The following is a 20,325-nucleotide window of genomic DNA, read 5'->3' as shown; positions in this document are numbered from 1 at the left end:
ATCTATGTATTAGGCCCTTCAGAATAGAAACCACCTCTTCATTATGTTTCCACAGCACCTAGCAAAAGGCGGCCCTCAACCGGTAATTGAAAATGCCAGGAAAGCCCAACAAAAGTCATGAGTTCTGCTTTTAAATGATGTATTGGGAACCTTCTGTCCAGGTGACAGCCTGCCATTGCAGGATTTTTATTTTTAAACAGTATGACATTATAAAAATTATTGTTCAAGGCACTGTAATTTACACCTACAGATTAGCGCTGCATTTAAGAAAAATCCTAACAAAACAGCTTACTGCCTTTCCGTCGCTACATTTGCCAGAGTGAAAAGAGACTGCCACCCAGTGGACTACAACCAAGTACATCAAGTGCATGCCATGACATTCAATACAGAATTGTTGAAAATTTTATTTTTAAGAAACTGCGGTTATTTTTAGGATTTTTCCCATTAATATAATAATGTTTCAAATACATAAAGTCACTTGTCATTCTGTCCTGCACCTGAAAAATCAACACCTGCATGAAGGCACTGTACTTACAAAGCTTTTCAGAATTACAAGAAAAAAATAATCTACCAAATCAAGCTTTCAGCAGAGAAATAGTTAACTAGTGCAATCACTCAGTTCAGAGGTGGGTTATGTTCTAAATGCAGCTTGTGCCATCCTTGGGAAGGATTCACCTGTAATATGGCAATGCTGAATAACATACACAGATAGTTTAACGCCTCTCGAGGTCTGGAGTTCATTTGTATTTGTAAAATCCTTCTCCAGTCTTCTTACCCAGCTTCTTCTCTTCTACCAGTTTATCCAGGAGTGGGCTGGGTGCAAAAAGAGGATTGTTGGGCTCTAATGAATGCCATCCTGGTGGAAGAAAAGAAGCGGATGAATTAGTAACAGTTCTGTTTATATGCAAAGATAATAGAGATCTGCATCTCCTTAGAAAAATATTAAGAGGTCAGAAAACTGGAGGAGGTTTGGAACTTATTCTAGACTCTCTGAGACCCTTCAATACACAGCTTCATAAAGCACAGATCAGTATTGATGATTATGAGCAAATCTAGCAACTAGTCTTTAGGCATAGTCTACTCTGAACACCTTATAATCTCCATGACTGAGGATTTTTAATACTTTAAAAAAAATTGAGAACTTTTAAAATATAGTTAAGTACAAGGAAATAAAACAAAGGCTATGCTGAAAAGAAATTCAAGTGGAAAGAAATTCCAAGTTGAACTTACACCTGCGAAAGACATGGTCAGTTAGAACAATATAACACTACTCCACAGTCCTGGCTAAAAGCAAAAATGGTTTCACTGAAGATGCCGTTTTGAAAGTGACATTCTGCCTTCGAGACTATTTAAGCTGCTCATTCAAAATAATACAACAGCCATCAACAGGCCGTCACCAGTTATGCCTTTTTTTGTTATTGTACTGACATTCATCCACTTGTCAACTGAAGTGAAAGGGAGATGGTATACTTGCATCTTTTAAGGTATTTACTGGGTTTCCTATTAATTGAGAATGAAAACATGACTGGCAGAAATAGGATCGGGAGTCTCAACATTTGTTGCTTTTCATCAGAGTTTCTTACCTTCAGTACATGTGTCTCTTCCCACTGGCTCTTTTTAGTTGTATAAAATTCCACTAATATTATTATTATTTTCCACTGGAACTTGATGAAGTCAGCAAACCCACCACTGTTCATAGGGTACTCATACAGCATTCTGAGCTGAATTCTCATTCCTTTCTCCTCAACAGTTAAAAGGCTATGCCATAAACATTCAGTTTAAACTAATTAAGAGTCAGATTTTCATTAGAACATTCATCTACAATTTGGCTAAAAAGGGGAAAAATAGAAGAAAATAAGCATGCAGTACCATCTATAATGTATTTACTGGTATCCAACCCAACATAGTCCAGCAGTTCAAATGGACCCATGGGATAGCCAGCCCCAAGCTTCATAGCAACATCAATATCTTCCTTTGATGCATCTCCTAGAGAAAAGATTGACAGTTTGATGAACAGAAGATTCCGCATCTACTTGGCACCACTTATAAATAATTAACAGGGTGTTATTTCACCCTTGTGCAGCTCTTCACAGAAATCGCTGCACATTTCAGAACCACAAAAACTGGAGTCAGCATACACATGCTGGAGTATAAAGCTGAATCCCTCACACAAAAAAAAAAAAAGCGCCCTGCAGGCCTGCTTTCCATTTTTCTAGCTTCCTCTTGCATTTCAGTATAGATCACTGTGCTATTGATGGAGCCACAGCTACTGTGCTCAACCTATCAGAAAGACTAGACTAGAGGAAGAATTGGTCGCTGTGAAGAATCAAGAACTTTTTAGAGGCAGCTGAAGAGTGTAGCTAAGGGAAGACCTCAGTTTCAGCTTCATGAGATCAGCAGCAGCTTTTGAATGATGCACAGGACAGAGCTACCCTTACTCTACAACAGCCAGAAGGCAAGTGATATTCAGCTGATAGACAAGGCAGGCATGGCAGGGGGGAAGCAGTAGCAGCTGAGTAACATGCTTAGTTACAGCAACTTTCACCGGAGGATATCCATCAGCACCAGAGATGATAGGAGTGACCCGAAGAGACGATGTATCTGCACTTAAATTTGTGAATTCCAAAATTATTTAAAAAATAGTCAAAATTATCAGAAATCTGTTACTTCTACTTCAGTCTCTGCCTATAAAAATACAAATCCTGCATTGCCACATTGTCACAGTTAATATTCACCTCATTCTTTTGCTGGGAATGCATATTTTATACTGTCATGAAAGCAGATGCACCTCTACTGCTTAACACTACTAATACATATTTTGATAAAGGCAGTGCACTTCTTTGCAGATCCTATAAAAAGGACGAAGTTTAACAAACCCCAGAGGTACTTGTTAAATAACTTCCATGCTCGATGCGTACAGGTTTTCAGGGTGTCCGAAAGCTTGACAGACATAGCCTATGCAATTTATACACCTAAGATCAGAGAATCTTACAAATAAATTTTCAAAATCTCTTGTAAAGGCAACAACTTCAGTGAAAGTTCTGTATGAAGGAATCATTTTTATATATCTCCTTTTACCCTTTAAAGCTGACAATATTTTTTTTTAAAACCACGTTTTATTTCTGAGAAACTGAGAAAATTAGCCTTACTTAATTCTAACATAATTTCAGTTCCCCAAATTCGAACATATGTAAATCCTCAACTCATTTGAAGTTGATGCAGATGTACATACTTCTTCTATCAACAGATTTGTCCCACTTTCTTGTCAAACTTGGGACTTGGCCACCTGACAGCACATAGTTGCGTTACAATACAACTAAAAATAGTAAAAAGGCAAACAGGGGTTGTACCCCTAGTTCTTATTAGTCTCCTACTATAAAGCAGACTTCCATAGAAACTCGACTGACTGCTTTTTTAGTTTTCCATTAAGCATAGGGCAGTACAGCCCACCATACATTAATATTTATAATATGCCCGCTGTTTAAATCACTGTTAATACACTAAAGGTATTTTGCCTATGCAAAAGCGCACATTTAACCCATAAATAAAGACTCAAGGACTGACCCAATAAAATGGTATTTCAGTACTTGCAGTTGCCAGGAAAGAGATCCAAATTTCATACTAATGTGGATGACAATCTGGCTCAAGTGTCTACTCCGAGAATTAATGCAAAGGATATGATAAAGATTTTACCTGATTCAATGGAAATTATGAATTAGAAGACAGCCATCAGGCTTTTCAAAACATTAACCAGCTTTTTAAATAGATTTCGTTAGAGTTAAAAATTCATAAATGAACTTTAACAAGTTTGGAAATATCATACTGTTGAACAAAATACAAACAGAATAAAGATTAAATCAAAATATTGTTTTGCTTAGGCAGAGAACAGTCAATTTTAACATACAATCTCAGTGACTGTTTTCTTCTACATTTAATTAAAAGTTCTATTGTCTCCTGAAATATGCATAATGATACATGCCACTTACAGGCACCTCTTTTACACACACCGGAACACCCATACACTTAATTTAAAATTGTGACTTTTTCTAAGAGAATAACGCCTCCTCGCATCCATGCCTTTGCCTTTCAAGTCACTAAATTTGCTCTTTTCTCCCTTTGAGATGTAATTAGGTACATCTGTTGATGGATAAACAAGTAGTGTTGGCTTATATTTTTTTCTGGAGATCAAACCATCCCTTCCATGTGCTATAAAAGAGATTTTCAATATTTAAAGCATATTTGGTGGAATCCTGATAATGGAGTGCTTTCATCTGTAAAAAAGCAGTGATTTCAAAACCAAAATGTTTCAAATTACATTCTCAGTAGCACGCAGCTACAAGCAGAGCACTTGAAATAAAAGCAATTATACTCCATAATTTCCTCTTTATCCACTAGATTATTGGCTTGCTTCCTTTTCAAAACAATTATCAATGCTTTGAAAAAATTAGTCGTTCTTTGCAGATGCGTGATTATTTCTACCTACCCTCAGTATTAACGTAAAAGAGACCAGTTCCTAAAGAACCTATGTCTAAAAAAGGACATAGAAGGGGAACAGGAAGTTTTGTAGGGCAATAGTTGAGCCCAAATCACTTGTATGCCAGTACCATAGTGTGACACTGAGTATTACACTACTTACCTCACCTGAAAATTGGTGTTTTATTTCACAAGCCCAACATAAGCGAACTCACGAGAACTTTGCTAATGGTCCCACTATGTGATTTTCAACCACTTTCATTAATGTCTCTTGGGATGGAGAGAGGGAAGTTCCTGATCAGTTGGCAGAGGATATTTTTACAGTGGCACTACACTCACTTTGTCATCTCCAAACCAGAAACATTTTCCATCACCAGAAATTTCCCACACAAGTAACAAGTACTTTCTGACTCTGCATACACTGACATTTCAAAGTGAAGACAAGGTCTTTCCAACTACACATATTGGCTCGTATTTGATGTTCATTATTCACTTCCAGCCTTTAAGGTCTGAAAGTTTTGAGGGAATCCCAAGGCTTTTCTGAAGGTATATAACTTTTAGCAGTGTTATATGTCAACATTCCCTGAAGTCAATATCCCAACAAGTACCTCTCTCAAAAAGTCGAACAGCTTCCATCATATATGGCACCAAGAGACGGTTTACAATAAACCCTGGAGTATCCTATGAAAACAAAAAAAGGGATTCTAAATAAACATTCTTTACCAGTACTACACTCAAACGCTACATGACAAATTAAACAAGTGGATGAAGACACTTATTGAATCATCAACTTCTGGTACTTTCTAAACTGTATTTTTCATCAAATTTATCTGCTCAGTATTAAAACACAAAAGATGAATTTCACAAACAAGGAATGGCACATAAACATTCATCGTGACTGAGAACAATAAGACTACTACAAGCCCAACTCAATTAATCTTAAAACAATTTAATGTGGTCAGCTGGCAAACGCCTTTTCTTTAGCAAAATTCTGCTGATACAATTTCCTGAAGGATATAAGAAGAGCACATCTTCCCTAACAGGTTTTTTTTGTGCGTTCACTACTAGAAACACTCCTGGATAAATAGCGTACTCGTCCTCCATTGCTCACTGGTAAACCACGCTTTTGAAAGTTAGGATAACTTCAATAGCAAACACCAATGCTACCAATGAGAAGATAAGATACATGCTGTCAGAAGATAACAAACTGATATAAAACTGCTTTTACACAAGCTTTAATCAAAATAAAAAATACAAAGAAAAGAGAAAGAGCTTTGCAAATATAGTGTTTTGTCTACTACTACTGTTTCAGATGTTTATTGTTCATTCCATTTTATCTCAATATTTAATCCAGAGAATTCCAAGCAACTTTCCTTCTACAAACAGGAATTTAAAAAAAAAGAAAAAAAAGGTTCAGATATGGAGACTGCATTACCCTCTACCCAAGCTAATTTATAAACAATAATTCATCACATATTCTGCACATTACATACTGCAAAACTGTGACAGAAACAGGAAAAAAGTCAACTAAGGCCACAGAGCAATTTAGCAGTACAGCCACAATTAGAGTCCAGCATCCAGACACTGAATTACTGGTAACTACCGAATTGCAGGCCCTTCTTTTTATGACCAAATGTCTCCTGGGGGCTGTGAAACTCAAGGCAATAGCTTGTATAAAGCTACCCAGACCACAACTTAACGGACTCGGAAGAAGTGTGCTTAGGAAGTAGGGTGTTCCTCTAGAGAAAAAAACCAAAGTTGCAAAGCAACGAAGATTGATATGGGTCTAGTTACTACAGTCTTAAGAAAAACTTGCAATGAGCGCACACCATGGAGGATCCATCTAACTGCCTCACAGTACAAGAGGTAGCAGACTTGTCTCTAGCATGGCTAAAGATGAGCTCCTGCTTAAGCTCTCCAGTCCAGGCTTCTGCACGACTGAAAAAGAAAAAACAAAACCTGTAAACCCTGATACTTGTGAGTTTTGCTGCTTCTCACAAGATGTCTAAAGTCACTCTGCTTTGAGGAATTTATGGTAAATGTGGGCATTTTCTTTGTCAAAATGCTTTTAATAGGGAAGAGAAACTGGACAAAAAGCAGCCTGGAGATTCTTGAAGTGCTCTTACATCTACTAAAACCTACCACCTTAAAATTAACAGTTTTCAAGAATAGTCCTTCTGACTATTGGTTCATACAACCAAAATGTACTCACCTTACAACTGACGGGACTCTTTCCTACTGCTTTACTGAAATCCACAAGTGATTCAAAAGTCTTTTGGCTGGTCATTGGAGTCTTGATGACCTGGGCAGAGGGAAGGTGGGGAGAGCGTAAGAACATTTATGAGCAGAATCTTTCTCATTTCCCAATACAGCAATGATTAAACTGTAATCCAGAACACTATTCCAAACATTCACAAAACGTTTGTTTTGCAAAAACCAGTTTCAGTGGATATGTAACAGACACAGAAATCTATTTTAAAGATAGATACAGCAATTTGCACAGTTTGAAATTATGTGTTTCTTTAAGATACTTTCCTACTCAGCCAGTATGGATGGTAAAAGGGACCATCCTTTGGAATCCCACTTAGAGATTATAGTATAACAGGACAACTTTAAAAGCTACATAGCCTCTGTTGCCTTAGGAAACACAATGGCATCAATCTAGGAAACCATATTAACAGACATGTTTCCTGATATAGACGGTTGTAACATCTACCCTGTGCCCAACGTAAACACAACACAGACACTTAATTCTAAATAAAATTTAAAATCTATCTTTCGAATATGTGACAGCCTCTTAGCTTTTGAGTAGTATGTTTCCATATTGATTTTCTTCAGAACTGAGTCTTTTATCACATGTAGTACTTTCTATAATGCATCCAAACTCCAGTGAAGTAAGTAATTTATTAGAGACCTACCCACCCCCCTGAAAAAACAAGGAAAAAGGGGAGAGAGGGGAGAGCGGGGAGAGGAGAAAAAAAAAAAAAAGACTTGCAGAAGCTGAACTGATGGTGACTGACCATCAGATGGTGACACTGATGTGTTGAAACTGACCTCCATGTGCAGTAACTGAAAAATGCTATATATAAGCAGTTAAGGCTGACCTCCTTGTTCGTACAATTAAGTCACACAGATATTTCCCCCCCATCCTAATGGCGACATAAGGACAATACAAAAAAAACACTGTTAGGACTGAGGAAAAGGCTTGTTTCTCAGCAGAAAAAATAGTGTTCTTTTACTTTGACATTAGATAAAAATATCTGAGATACTTACATAAGACTGCAACAGTTTCAAGAATTAATTTTTAATATACACTTAAGATTTCGAAACATTAGCACTAGTCTTTTGGATTATTAGAGAAAGAAATGCCCTCAAAGCTATGCGCTTCTAAGCATGAGATCAACAATCTATGAAAACAGCAGATAAGACTCAAAGGCACTGCAGACTTGTGACCCATGAAGGACAGCTTCCATGACAGATGACTGGCTATTTCAGTAATATCTTTTATAGTTTGGGCAATTCTCTTCATTTTCCCCCAACTATTTCAAACGGAAACATCTGTTTTACATAGAAAATGTTGTTTTACAGTGTTTGTCAATGCCAATCCTGATTTACAGCAGTAGATCTGAAACAAAAGCAAAGCCTTAAAAAGTGTATTTATTTACTAACATTGGTGCCTTTCAAGATCAAGTCATTAAAAGCACAGTTCTGTGTTTTAAAGTTCTCCAAATACTAATCAGCTGGAGTGACTCTGGGCTAGGACATTCATAAGTCAGGTGAAAAAACCCCACAAATTATAAAGATTGACCACAGCAGTCATACGGAGATTGCTCTGTTTTAATTTTTACAAATGATGATAGATATCTTCTGTATTTTTCAAACTTCACAGTGGCTTAGTTTAGATTTCTAAAGACTATAATTTGTTTTAGGCTTGAGACAAGGCATAGAACATTTCATCCATAGAAATAAATTACTGCAACAAGTAGTTCTTAGCACAGAAATCAATAAAGCCTATGTTAGCCTAAGGAATTATGCTAAAGATTTCTGTTATCTCTCACAACACTACAAAATTTCTTCCTTTCCTTCTTAAAACATTTCCCCAGAGCATTTAGTTACAATAAAGAGGATGCAATATTAAACTAAAAAAAAAAAAAAAAATCCACATGGGTGCAGAAGTTAGTGAGAGAGAATTTGCAAGTGTCTGAGCCCTCGTCAGACAATCATACTCTGAGCCAAAAGGTTCAAACATTTCAAAAGGGGGAGGAAGAGAAAGATACATTCAAAGATACAGAGCAAGCAAGTGCATAATATGTATTTTAATTGGAAACAAGCAAAAAAATACAATAAAGTGAATCTCAGGAGTTCAAAAGGCAGGCAGAACATATTTCAAGTACTTGTCACCAAAGCAATACTAGAACTCATCACTCATGGGACAGGGGAAAAAGATTTACAGCATTTAGGGGCACGAAGTACATTAAACTTTGGGGCAGAGTGGCCAAAATGCAAAGTTTATTTTCATTTACTCAAGACTTTATAAGTTCTAGCTGATCAAGGTCAGCCATAACAGGGAAGGTAAGAAAAAGCAGAAGAGACACCTGTCGTTTTTTCTGCACTGTGATCTTTACTTTGGAGGCTCAGATAAACTCTAATATGGGATTATTTCTTATTCTGCTCTGCATTGCAGTATTATTAGAAATTATATGATGTAGCCAAAGAGAATATGTTTAGAAAAGACATTTGAAGAGTTATGTAAAACCTTCTTTTCCTTAAAGGTTGGGAAATATTGTAATACGTCCAGACAAATCGTCTGGAACATTGAAACAAGCATGATTGACTTTGTTTCAAAAGCCACAAGGCAGTAAGATTTCATCTGCACATCATTTTCTATCGATTTCTACACTGGTAACAACCAAATTCCTCTGCCAGTCATCAGATGATTTTGTTTAAGCTGCCAGTAGTTCTTATTAATCAGCTTGCCTGTGTGCCTGAAATGATCACTATAAACGGCACCTGTCAGCAGTTCAGTGGAGAACTTCGGAGCCTCGAGACTGAGGGAGTGACCTCTGTCTGTTCAATCTGCCCCTCAACAAGAGACTGCACGACCCTCTTATCACTAGAGGTAGCTTATTCCATATCAGAAGAGCTGCAAACTGAGATCTACTCTTTCATCTAACTGAATTCTTAGCAATGACAACTGCATTGCTGTGCTACAGTGATTATTATGATGATGCCATAAAACACTTACCTCCACAAGCTTCATCATAGGAACAGGATTGAAGAAATGGAGACCACCAAATCGGTCCTGCCTGGTGGTTGAGTTAGCTAACTGCGTGATTTGCAAGGATGAAGTGTTGCTTGCAAATATCGTATGCCTGGAAAAAAGAAACATATGGATTGCATAAATGACAGCTATTTTCCTGACAGTAGGAGACTGGTGCACTAAACATAATAGACATCCATTGGCTAACCGTCCACAGAATTCTCAGAAATATCCCTACAGGTTATCGCGGTCCTTTTGCTGAGGTGTAAGTACAGCAATGATGAAATAACCACTGGAAGGGCTGTGTGAGTTTCTGACTCCCAAGTAAGTATGTTGAATATTTGTATTAGGTGATGGAAAAAAAGACTCTGTAAGTAGAAAATTTTTGTTAACTCTCCAAATCTATTCCAGGTATCCAGGAATCCTGGAAACCTAATGGTATTTTTTACTGTTAATCATTTACACATCTATGGACACCAAATAATTTGCCATGTCAAAAATGCACTTTGGAGCCTTAAGAAAAATTTGGAATCTATTTTTTTTTAATAATGATCAATGGTAGACATGATGACCAAACCTACCACCAGAGCAAAGAGATGATGGAAAAAAACAGAGAAAAGAAAAACCGCCATGCATAGGACACTGCAAAGGACACACAAAATCACAAGACTTAAGACATACGTGAAGTCCTTTTCCAGACATAAACCAGATTTACTAATTGCAATTAGTAAATGGTTTGGGTTGGTTTTTTTTTTCCCAGAAATATCTCAGAACCTTAACAGCCCTGCTGAAAATTCCTGTTTACACTTCTTACAAATATTCTTTTGTTATTTCCCCACCATAAAGTGGGCCTTATATTGTTCTGAGGTGGGGTCCTAAAAAGAGTATTCTACATTTCATAGTTTTGACCTTGCAAAGTCAATGCATCCAAAAGACATTTATCTTCACTGAAAATCTGCCACTGTATACAAAGAATTCAAATATTCATACAAAAATTAAGCACATTGATTTGTGAGATGTAATCATTGCTAGGTTCATATCTGGGTTCACTTAAAGTAAGAGATTTTACCTCAGCATCACTTCTGCAGGTGAATACTGCAGCCTCACACAACATAAAGCCTTGGGAAAAAAAGCATTAAATTTGTATTGTGTACAAGGGCATGTTATTTACGCTTTCTGCTCTGACCAACCGATTGATTTAAATTGAGTTTAAAATAGAATTTACATGCCTCTGTGACTTAGAATTACACAACCCATGCTTCAGGTGACAGCAGAGTTGGAAGCCTTTTGAAAGCAACAGTAGTAGTGAAGCCCTAGTGATGCTTTTCCAGGCACCAATGTGCTTTCTCTTGGTGCCATCTAGTGGGTCTTGGGAACACATTAAAAACAGAGTCCAACACAAGAGAAACATACCATTTCAATAAAACTGACTCTTACAGTCCAGCTCCGTTACACAGTGAACACTGAACAGCACTTCTTTTGTAACCCTTTTCTAACACACCGATTCTAACACAGCGAACAGTTGAAAACCACTAGCCAGTTCCTAGCTGCATTTCCACACCTAAAGATAAATCCTAGACCAAGAGATGTTGACGGGCATTCTCACCACCCAGAAATAAACAAAAAGGAAGCAGGCAAGAGCTCTTAAAGTGGATACCCAAAAATTCTTTTGTCATGTTCATTACGATCCTGTTTGGAAAAGTGCTGCAGTGTTTAAAGGCCTAAAAGCCACAAAGAACGTGGGGATATTCTACAAAAACCCTAGCCCAACCTTTTCAAAATGGAAACATGAGACTGACTCAATTCAAGAAAAGGAAAACAGAACTGAAGAGTGGGTAACAATGCTTTATCGCCTGCTCTGAAGATGACGACCATGTAACACAACAACAATTACCGTATTAGGAGGATGAGTATAACACTGAGAGGAATATAACATGCACAAGCAATTTTGCAAAGCTCTAAGAACATACAACAATATGCGCTCAGACCGATGGCATCCAAGAAACAGCAGTCACCATTTCACCTGGACAGTTACCCAGATGAGGAATACCCTGAGTTCCCAATGCTCTCTGGGGTTGCCAAACTCTCCCAGCTCATTACATTTTCTCTGAAAACTTAAGAGAAATTCACGCCCCACCCCCAAATAAAACTTCTCTCAATAAAGAATAGCTTTCCCACCCCCCTCCATTTATAGATCCACTTTCACAGAAATTATAGTTATTTTATAGAGAAAAAGGAAGAGGAAACAAGTTAATTGTGTTTTGTTTTGTTTAATGCAACGCTTTGGTTTTGTGCTGTCCCCAGACTTATCTTCATTGGAGAGGTCATCATAGCGCAAAAATGGGAGACGAACATGTAGCTGTTGCAGCTGAGGAAACACATGAGACACAGGATACAGTACAGAAGAAAAAAAATGCAAGGTTTCACACAGCTTATGTTCCAAAGGCATAATTCATCATCTGGTCTGAGCAACTGTAATACACAGCCCCTTACGTTTCGACCAGCTACCCCCCGCAGTAAGTCCCGAGATTTGAATTAAGACAAGTCCTCCCTCCTCAGAAGCCTGGTCTTTCATCATCTCTGCCTATAACATACGCTTCACAGTGCCATTAACACCCAGGGCCGCACAGAAGCAAAGCTTCTCCTGAGACTGAAAGCTATCTTTAAACAAATCTTGTCTTCGTTACCAACCAACCACAAGTCCACCACCCCCATTAAGCTGACGCAACAATTAGTCCACACACTAGTTTTAGAAATTTTGAAACGTTGAATCTTAGCGAAGGCTGTAGGATGCCTGCACTGACAGAGAGCGCTCTCCATTCCACCGCAGTGCCATGCAGGATGAATAAAGCCTACTGCTTCCTTCTACGCACAGAAAAACACTCACTAGACATTTCTGCCTTTCCCCATGCTACTCACACAATCTGCAACTCTATATTCCTCACATAATTACAAATTACCATTTGTATCTAATAGCTAATATTTTAAACTCTTGGCTACTATAAGTTTCACTATTTTACTAGCTTTTCTTTCTTTTCGTCTAGACTTTCTACACTGCAACCCATATTCTTCACCATTCACTTCCCTTTTCTTTATCCTACATGTAAGCTATCTGTATGTTTATCATCATTTCTCTTAAAAAAGAAGGCTTCTTGTCTTATGTCATTTTTCCCAACCCTGCAAAATCATGCCTTTTGCCACAAGAAGGAGCGTATCTGAACAACTCCCAATATCTTTTAACACTCTAACATAAAATTTGATGTTTTAAGTCAGCTATGCTTATAAACAGCTCAGCCTTACGAAAAATAGCCTCAGGTGTTCCAGATATACATACTATTAAATGAGGGTCCAAGTCCCCGTGCCCGGTTTTCCTTGCTGACTGGTTCTAGACAGTTTGCCGTTTAGTACGCTCTAATTTGCTCATTAGCTTTCTCTGCTGAATATGAACAAAGACTCAGGCAACCAATGGTCTATTTTCACAAAATAAGCAGAATCTAATCATGACCAGGTATCCTGATAATTGCCGAAGGCACCAACTTACTTTTGTCTGTCAGACTAAGGGTAACAGCAAGTTACCCTGTGCTCAGTGCACTGCTGTTTGTGGTCATTTATTGTTTTCAGAAGTACCAGGTAATTTTGATTACCAACCATATGAGACAGCCTGAAAATCTCCCCAGGCTGAAGTCAACTAACAGTAACACCTTTTCTCCCTTGACATTATATTCAAGCCGCAGCTTGCCTAGTTCTTTAGTTAGACAGTCTAGAATACCTCTTAGCCAATACTCCCAGATTTAGCTGTAATAGTTAAAACCCCAACCTGCAAGCAGTCAAGGTCTTATGATCCTGAGTCATCCATTACAAGGATCAAGCTTCTGAGACCGTGCGCTCGCTTAACAGCATTTTTGAGTTCGGATATAATTCAACATTAACTTCCAACAGTTATCAAATATAGTTCAAAGAAAGTGCCAGGGACTGTAAGTAACGAAGTGAGTGGATGCTAAGAAATCATTTACACTTTTACCTCACACACAATAACCAGCAATGAGCTATTTCCAAACTCTTGTACTACAAAGTAAACTTAGTTCACTTAAGCCACTGTTGAGCTGATCATGACTTACAGCTAAGAGGTTGAGACTTCTTAAAACTTTTTCATGCTAGGCACGCTGAAAACAAATATTTTATCATCCCAATTCCCTGTTTAAATATGGGAACACGTACATTAACCATACCTCATGTGTACCAGGACAAGCTTATTCTACTGTTGTGCATTTGCATTTGGATTTGAACTTGCTGAGTAGATGGACAAACCTTATGACTAAACATACCCGGAAGCACATCAAATGAAGCAATGCAACAAGTAAATAAACCTGGTTGAATACACCTGAAAGTGTTTGTAGCATATGCACCTGGCACAACAACTATTCCATACCACATGACAGTCTGGAATTAGTCTAAGGGAGAAAAACTCCTGTTTTTGAAAAAAATCAGCTAAGACAATGCAGAACTAACAGTGTAAGAATAAAAACAGAAGATACAAAGGTCTAAGTTTCAAAACGTAACAGGAAAAATACACGTACTCTGGAGCAAACTTATCCAGCCTCTTGAAGAGTTCATTTTTAATTTCCTGGTTCTCCACAATGGCTTCTATCACCAGATCCGTGCTGTGGACCACTGCTACTGCATCTGTGCTTGTTGTGAGGTTCTTTAAGGTCTTCTCAATGAACTCAGCACCAGCCTGAAACATTTCCAAGAAGTTGCAATGTCTATGTACAAAGATTTATTTTTACACAAAAAATCCCCTTATATGCTCTGAAGTGTTTTTGAGCCCTCAGAAATTCAGGCAGTCTGTCACATTTCCAAATCAGTGAGAAAGTTCCAAGTATATACAGATACAATGCTTTCACTGACAAAATTTTCCTAGCCAATCAAATCTGCTTTGAAGCAAAGAGGAGATCTTTGAATTCATTCTTTTAGGAAGACTATTTCCCGCAGTCCAACCTTCAGCATAAGAGTCTGAGTGAACAACTGGTTGGTCAACCAGTAGTTTCTGAGACAACCTGGACTTGCCCTCCATAAAGAAGAACTTTTCCAGTTTCAAACCTTTGCATTGTTTTCATTCAGTGATTATCTGGTTTCACTCTTATGAACAGATATGTGCTTGTTCATGAATACTTCAGGGAATGAAGTGGCCTACACTCACTACAGTTTCAGTGCAAATGTGGGGAAAAATTATTCTGTTTTCCGACCAGTAAGTCTGCCAATCACTGACATAGTTTGTGAGGACAGAAATCAAACAGAACTGCAAGACTTTGAACCAAGGGTAAATGGAGATGTAGTACAAGTAAAAACATACCTGCACGCTAGAATGTACTTTCATATATAAAGTACAAGCATCATGTGGACAATTTTCTTTTGGATTAAAAGACCCCATAATTATGTACAGGAAATTATATTGCTCTGGTTATCCTGGTATTACTATAATTTTTCCTCCGTACTCCCTCATGCAAAGAAGCCTTTTTTCATTTCCTTTGTCTGCTGCATCATTCATGCTGGTAATCATCAATACCAGCGTATATTACATATGTTAACATGTATCAAAAGAAGAATTGAATCTGCTGTGGAATTTAGAGAAACAGGCATAGCAACAAATAATCCTTAGGATACTTAGGATATAAATTTAGATGCATCAACTGCTTCACAGTGATTTGCTGTATGTATTACTCAGTAATGTAAATGCAAAGTATCTTATACATCTAATTCAAGTTACTTAAGGGTAGTTAAACTTGCACTTTAATTTCCTTTGCAGTAATCCTGTGCCCAAGTCTTTAAAAAAAAAAAAAAGTCCTTAAAAAGGTATTACAACAACTTTGTTACTATTGGCTTCTGGACAAAATTGGTGCATTTCCAGGTAAGCACTCAAAGACAGCTTGCTATTAAGTTAGGATGAATAATTTCGCACCATTTCACATTTAGCATCTGTTTTAAAAGGTCACCAAGTTGTTTTAAATCTTTATCTCAAGGCTGAAGTCTACAAAAGAAAGAAAATAAGGTAAGACATCTTTCAACCTCCTTGAATCAAAAAAAAAAAAAAAATCCAAGTTCTTCAGCACACTCAAAAAAGTTTCCTTCTTAAGCCAGTATATTAACATGCTCTACAATACATAACTGTACACAGTATCAGAACTTCAGTATGGTAGTTTTATTGTCCTAAGTTTTCCTAGAGGTATAAAGAAGATGATGTCAACCTCAGGCTTATCCGCAAATTTCTTCTTTGTCACTCTCTTCAAACTCTCTTCAATTCCTTTTGTAGACTTTTTAAGGATTTCATCTGACTGGTCTACTAACACCACAGTGTGACCACTGGCTGCTGCAACCTGAAAGTTAAAAAAAAAGATTGAACATCAGTATCATAAAACAACCAACCATATTGATTTGTGTTGGCACAGACAATACACTAGACAATGAATTAGGCAAGAGAGCTAAAGAACATTGAATCAAGACTTAGACACTTTACTAGAAAAATCACAAAAACCTGCACACAGTTGGGGCAGAGGGGAAGGGATAAAGGTCTTAAACAACTTGAGGGAAAAGGAAAAAGAAATCCGTTTTTCCCCCAAGCTGTCTGCAGAACGCTACCTGCGCCTGGAGGCAGCTGAATTCTACGGCTATGGCTAAAGAACGAATGTCTTGAAAAGAGCAGGTGGCTTAGCTGTGATCCTTAGATCTTGTAAGGAGAAAGGGCTGTGGAGACTGAAACTGGAATGCTGGCACGGTGAAGAGGTGGCATAAGGGATGGCTAACCCTGTGTTCCTGGGACGTAGCGTTAACACAGCTCTGCTGTTAGGCCATGAGCACATCCCTGCAACAACAGGAAGGTGACAGTGGAGCTGGGAGTAGCAGTGAAATGTTCACCACTCCAGGACTCTGCACAGACCTGAATGGCCCACAAACTCTCCTTATTATGCACTTGGTACAAACACTGGCTCAGCTACAGACAGCACTACTAGGTTGTCTTTTTGGTTGATATTCAATTAATTTCAAACATATAATGCCACTTTCTCACATTGCAACAGCCTATTAAAAATCAGCTATTCATTATCTGTTACTTCACTATTCATTAATTTATGTTTTGCTTGTTAGTTAGCAATAGCTTATCTTCATTTTTGGAATTCTTGAACTAACAGAGTTGTAATATAACAATTGTGGAAAACAAATGTTAAAACATGGTTCCACTGACTGCTTTTAAAGTCACACAACTTAGCAGCTTACCTTCTGCAAACTTTCACTTTACATGTAACCTTGCACTTGGAGACTAAAGATTCTCCTGTGCCTACAAGACCTACTCCAACGAAGCTAGCTGAAATGAAAAATACAGAGATATCTCCTGAAGAAAAGCATGATGCTATTCACATCCAAGTTGCCTCACTAATCCAGCAAATAAAGAAATGCCAGACCGCCTCTGGACAGCAGCAGTACAGCTTTAACAAGGTGTCAGTCTGCAGCTGGACACTTTTTTTTTTTTTTTTTACACTACAGCCATTTCATAAAAACAACTGAATCATAAAAAAATATTTAAACCAAGCTTGGACTTGCACTCCTAACGCTTCATCTGTTGCTGATCATTTGCAATGGCAAAGCAAGACCCTCCACTCTTCAGAAGAAAAATCAATACCAAGCACATTTATAAGAGATGCTTCACTGATTATCCATTTACGATTACACCATCACTGACCAGTTGGCAAAAAATCCTAGAAAAATTAACATCTCCCTTTTGCCACCTCATTCTTACCATATCTACATAGACAGGAAAGAAGAAAAATAGCAAAAGGTCATACCGCCTCCTTGCGACTCAAACACACTCTCACTCAGACGCTACTATCCAGTGACCTTAAGAATACTAAATAAGAAACACAAGAGTGCTGGGGAGTCAATTAATGCTTTTCTCATACAGAAGTGCTTTTCACGTGGCAAAATCAGAAATTATAAACTCCTGGCTTTCAGCCATACATTTTAGCGGAGGTTAGCTTCTCCTGATGGTATGAGAAAGCAAGGAAAGAGGAGAGACAATTTCTTAAGTGTTCTAAAAGGGAGAAGCTTTATTAATAGGGTGCAGAGGAGACCCCACTCAGTGTTACAATCATCTCTGCTTTGAGATAATTTTGGATTGATAAATCAGAGGCAGATGGTCAGCAAAACAATCCTTGGTCCTTAACAGTGGTAGAAGACTGCAACCCCTGTTACTGCCAAATACCAGAGATGTTTCTCTTGACAAGCTGCTCTCCGAAAACGTTCAGTCTAACAGAATATGCAGATCAGTTCACTTTCCCTGCAGAATTATAACCTTTGCATAGTGTGCATCTTCCTCAAAATGAGAACAACTTTCTTCAGAGTTGTTCTTTGATGGCTCCTTCAAGTGGAAACCTCAAGCTCTAGTATCAAGGTACAGAGGAGTGTTTTTACCAGACAAGTTAATAAACAACTAATTCCTTAGCAAAAAAAATAGCCCTTGTATTCCTCCTGCTAGAGATTTGCCAGGAATGTGAGAAATCTTCAGTTCTGAGAAGGAAACCCATTAATTCATTAAAATGGAGAACTGCTATTTATGAACTCCAACCTCACTGTCAGTTTCCACTTGGGGATGCCTGCGTACTCAGTTACTCTTTGTGAAGTTTGTGAACTACCCTGGTATCTTGGGCAACAGGCTCTTTCTGTGAATTAAGTAAATATCTAAATCTTAAATCACTGACAGGACCATTCGGTTTTCTGTCCCAAAGCTATCAAGTTAAAGATGAACTTGAAAGCCAAAGGCCTGAGATTAAACACTGGGAAAATAAGTCCTATTTAAATATTAACCACTTTGTAATTCTGCAGATGACTGACAGCTAAACATTCATTTTAGCTGCTGTATTCTACTTTAATAACTTGTAAAATGTCACTTGATCTGCTCCCTTGGCAAGTTAGAAGAAGCTTCTTTCTTGGACCAACATTTTCCAAATATTACTACACACTGTCTGGTTTACAAATAGCGCACACATTGTCTTAAGAACCACCTTAAACAATTTAAAACATTGACCTTGGTGATTCTTGCCTACCCATCTGACCTGAAGATGTGTGGATTAGCAAGAGAACAAAAAGTTTGAAAGTCGAGCAACTGGGCAGCAGCGGTGCAGCAGCGCTTTCTACTTCCCCGCAGCAATAAAACCAAAATTCACAGAAGTCTGCCAACACGGCAGAACGGGTGCGTCCCTCCAGACCCCCAGCAGCCCTCACCCTCGGGCTGTGATGAACACGCTGCCCACGCTAGCTCCCTGACGTGCCTTGCACAGAGCCAGCCGACGGGGCGAGACCCACAGCATGCTCCAGCAGGTACGCCTGTCCGGCTGGTTTGTCGACGAGGACCGTCAGGCATTGCTGAGTGTACGCCCCTCCAGTGCAAGAGCAGCCACTACTTCTCACGCAAACACAGGCTGAAAAAAGCGGAGCATGAAATAATTTGAATGCAAACTATAATATATTCAGAGTTTCGTTTTGGGTTTGTTTGGGTTTTTTTTAAATACTGCTCCTGCCTCGCAACTCGGAGAGAATACCTGAGCGGCGACTCGACTCGTTTGAGCTGGCAAGGCCGGGCCAGCAACTGGCACCAACACGTGACGGCCCCAACGGAACGGGAGCGGAGACCGACCGCTTCGCCTTCTCCGGCGCTCTCCCCCTCTGCCTCGGGGGCAGGTTCGAGCGCTACATCGGAGCTGGGCTCAGCTTTAAGTAAAAAACCTAAGGGGAAAGCAAGAAGCGAAGGGGACGCGAGGAGGAGCAGCGCGGGGCGGCTGGAGCTGGCGTTCCCCCTGCCGCCACAGCCCGGGAAGGGGCCCCCGCTGGGCGCAGAGCACGAACCGCGGCCGCTGCCAGCGCAGCCTTTGGGGGAGCTGAGCGCCAGCGCGACCCCCACCTCATCCGACCAGCCCGCGACGAGGGGAGCCCCAGCCCCGACCGAACGTGAAGGGCCCCCCCCGCTGCACTCCCCAAGTAACGGCCCACCAACGGCCGCCATGGCGCCGGCGCCGCCGCCGCCCCCCCTCACCCCCGCCCCGCTGCCGGGCCGGGCCGCGCTCACCTGGGCGATGCCGGCGCCCATGAGGCCGCCGCCGATGACCGTCACGTGCTTGACGATCAGCTTCTTGGCGGCCGCCGTGGCGGCGGCGGAGGAAGCGGCGCGCACGAAGTGGCGGGTGGCGAAGGCCATGGCGAAGGCGCGGAGCGAGAGGCGGCGGCGGCGAGGCCGGGGCGGGCCAGGCCGAGGCGGGCGGGGCGAGCGCCGCGCTCCGCCCCGGGGAGCCGCGGGGGCGGTGGCCGCCCCCGGGCCCGGCTGCCCGCCGCGGGGAAAGGCGCTTTGAATCCTTCACCTTCGCTACTTTTGATTCCTTAGGAGGAGTCAAGTAGCAACACCGAGGTCAGCGCAACAGAAATACTGCCGCGCGCAGCTAAAAATCCCTGCTGGCCCCTGGCTGGCGTTTGGCAACGGCAGGCTTGATGCGGAGGCTGCCCCAATGCCTGCCCCTTGCAGGGGAGGTCACTGCATTCCCTTCCAAACGTTC

The 20,325-nt window shown here is 39.9% G+C and overlaps 1 protein-coding gene across 2 annotated transcripts; it reads right to left on the bottom strand.

The window, feature by feature from the left end:
• Positions 1–384: 384 nt before the first annotated feature.
• HADH (hydroxyacyl-CoA dehydrogenase) lies at positions 385–20,020 on the bottom strand. 2 transcript variants are annotated; one of them, XM_076336872.1, is made up of 8 exons: positions 19,845–20,020; positions 15,979–16,107; positions 14,311–14,468; positions 9,719–9,845; positions 6,686–6,775; positions 5,082–5,154; positions 1,870–1,986; positions 385–856 (listed from the first exon to the last, which is right to left on the bottom strand). In XM_076336872.1, the coding sequence occupies exons 1-8, from the start codon at positions 19,971–19,973 to the stop codon at positions 738–740; spliced, it is 942 nt and encodes a 313-aa protein (XP_076192987.1). In that variant the 5' UTR covers positions 19,974–20,020; the 3' UTR covers positions 385–737. The 2 variants fall into 2 exon arrangements, with proteins under 2 accessions (XP_076192987.1, XP_076192988.1); XM_076336873.1 differs by lacking the exon at positions 19,845–20,020 and adding an exon at positions 19,051–19,104.
• Between the last annotated feature and the right edge of the window lie 305 nt (positions 20,021–20,325).

This window comes from Aptenodytes patagonicus, chromosome 4 (assembly GCF_965638725.1).
Source record: "Aptenodytes patagonicus chromosome 4, bAptPat1.pri.cur, whole genome shotgun sequence".
Taxonomy (NCBI): Eukaryota; Metazoa; Chordata; class Aves; order Sphenisciformes; family Spheniscidae; genus Aptenodytes; species Aptenodytes patagonicus.
The sequence above is the reverse complement of the archived record's forward strand: the minus strand, read 5'-3'. Positions and strand labels throughout refer to the sequence as shown.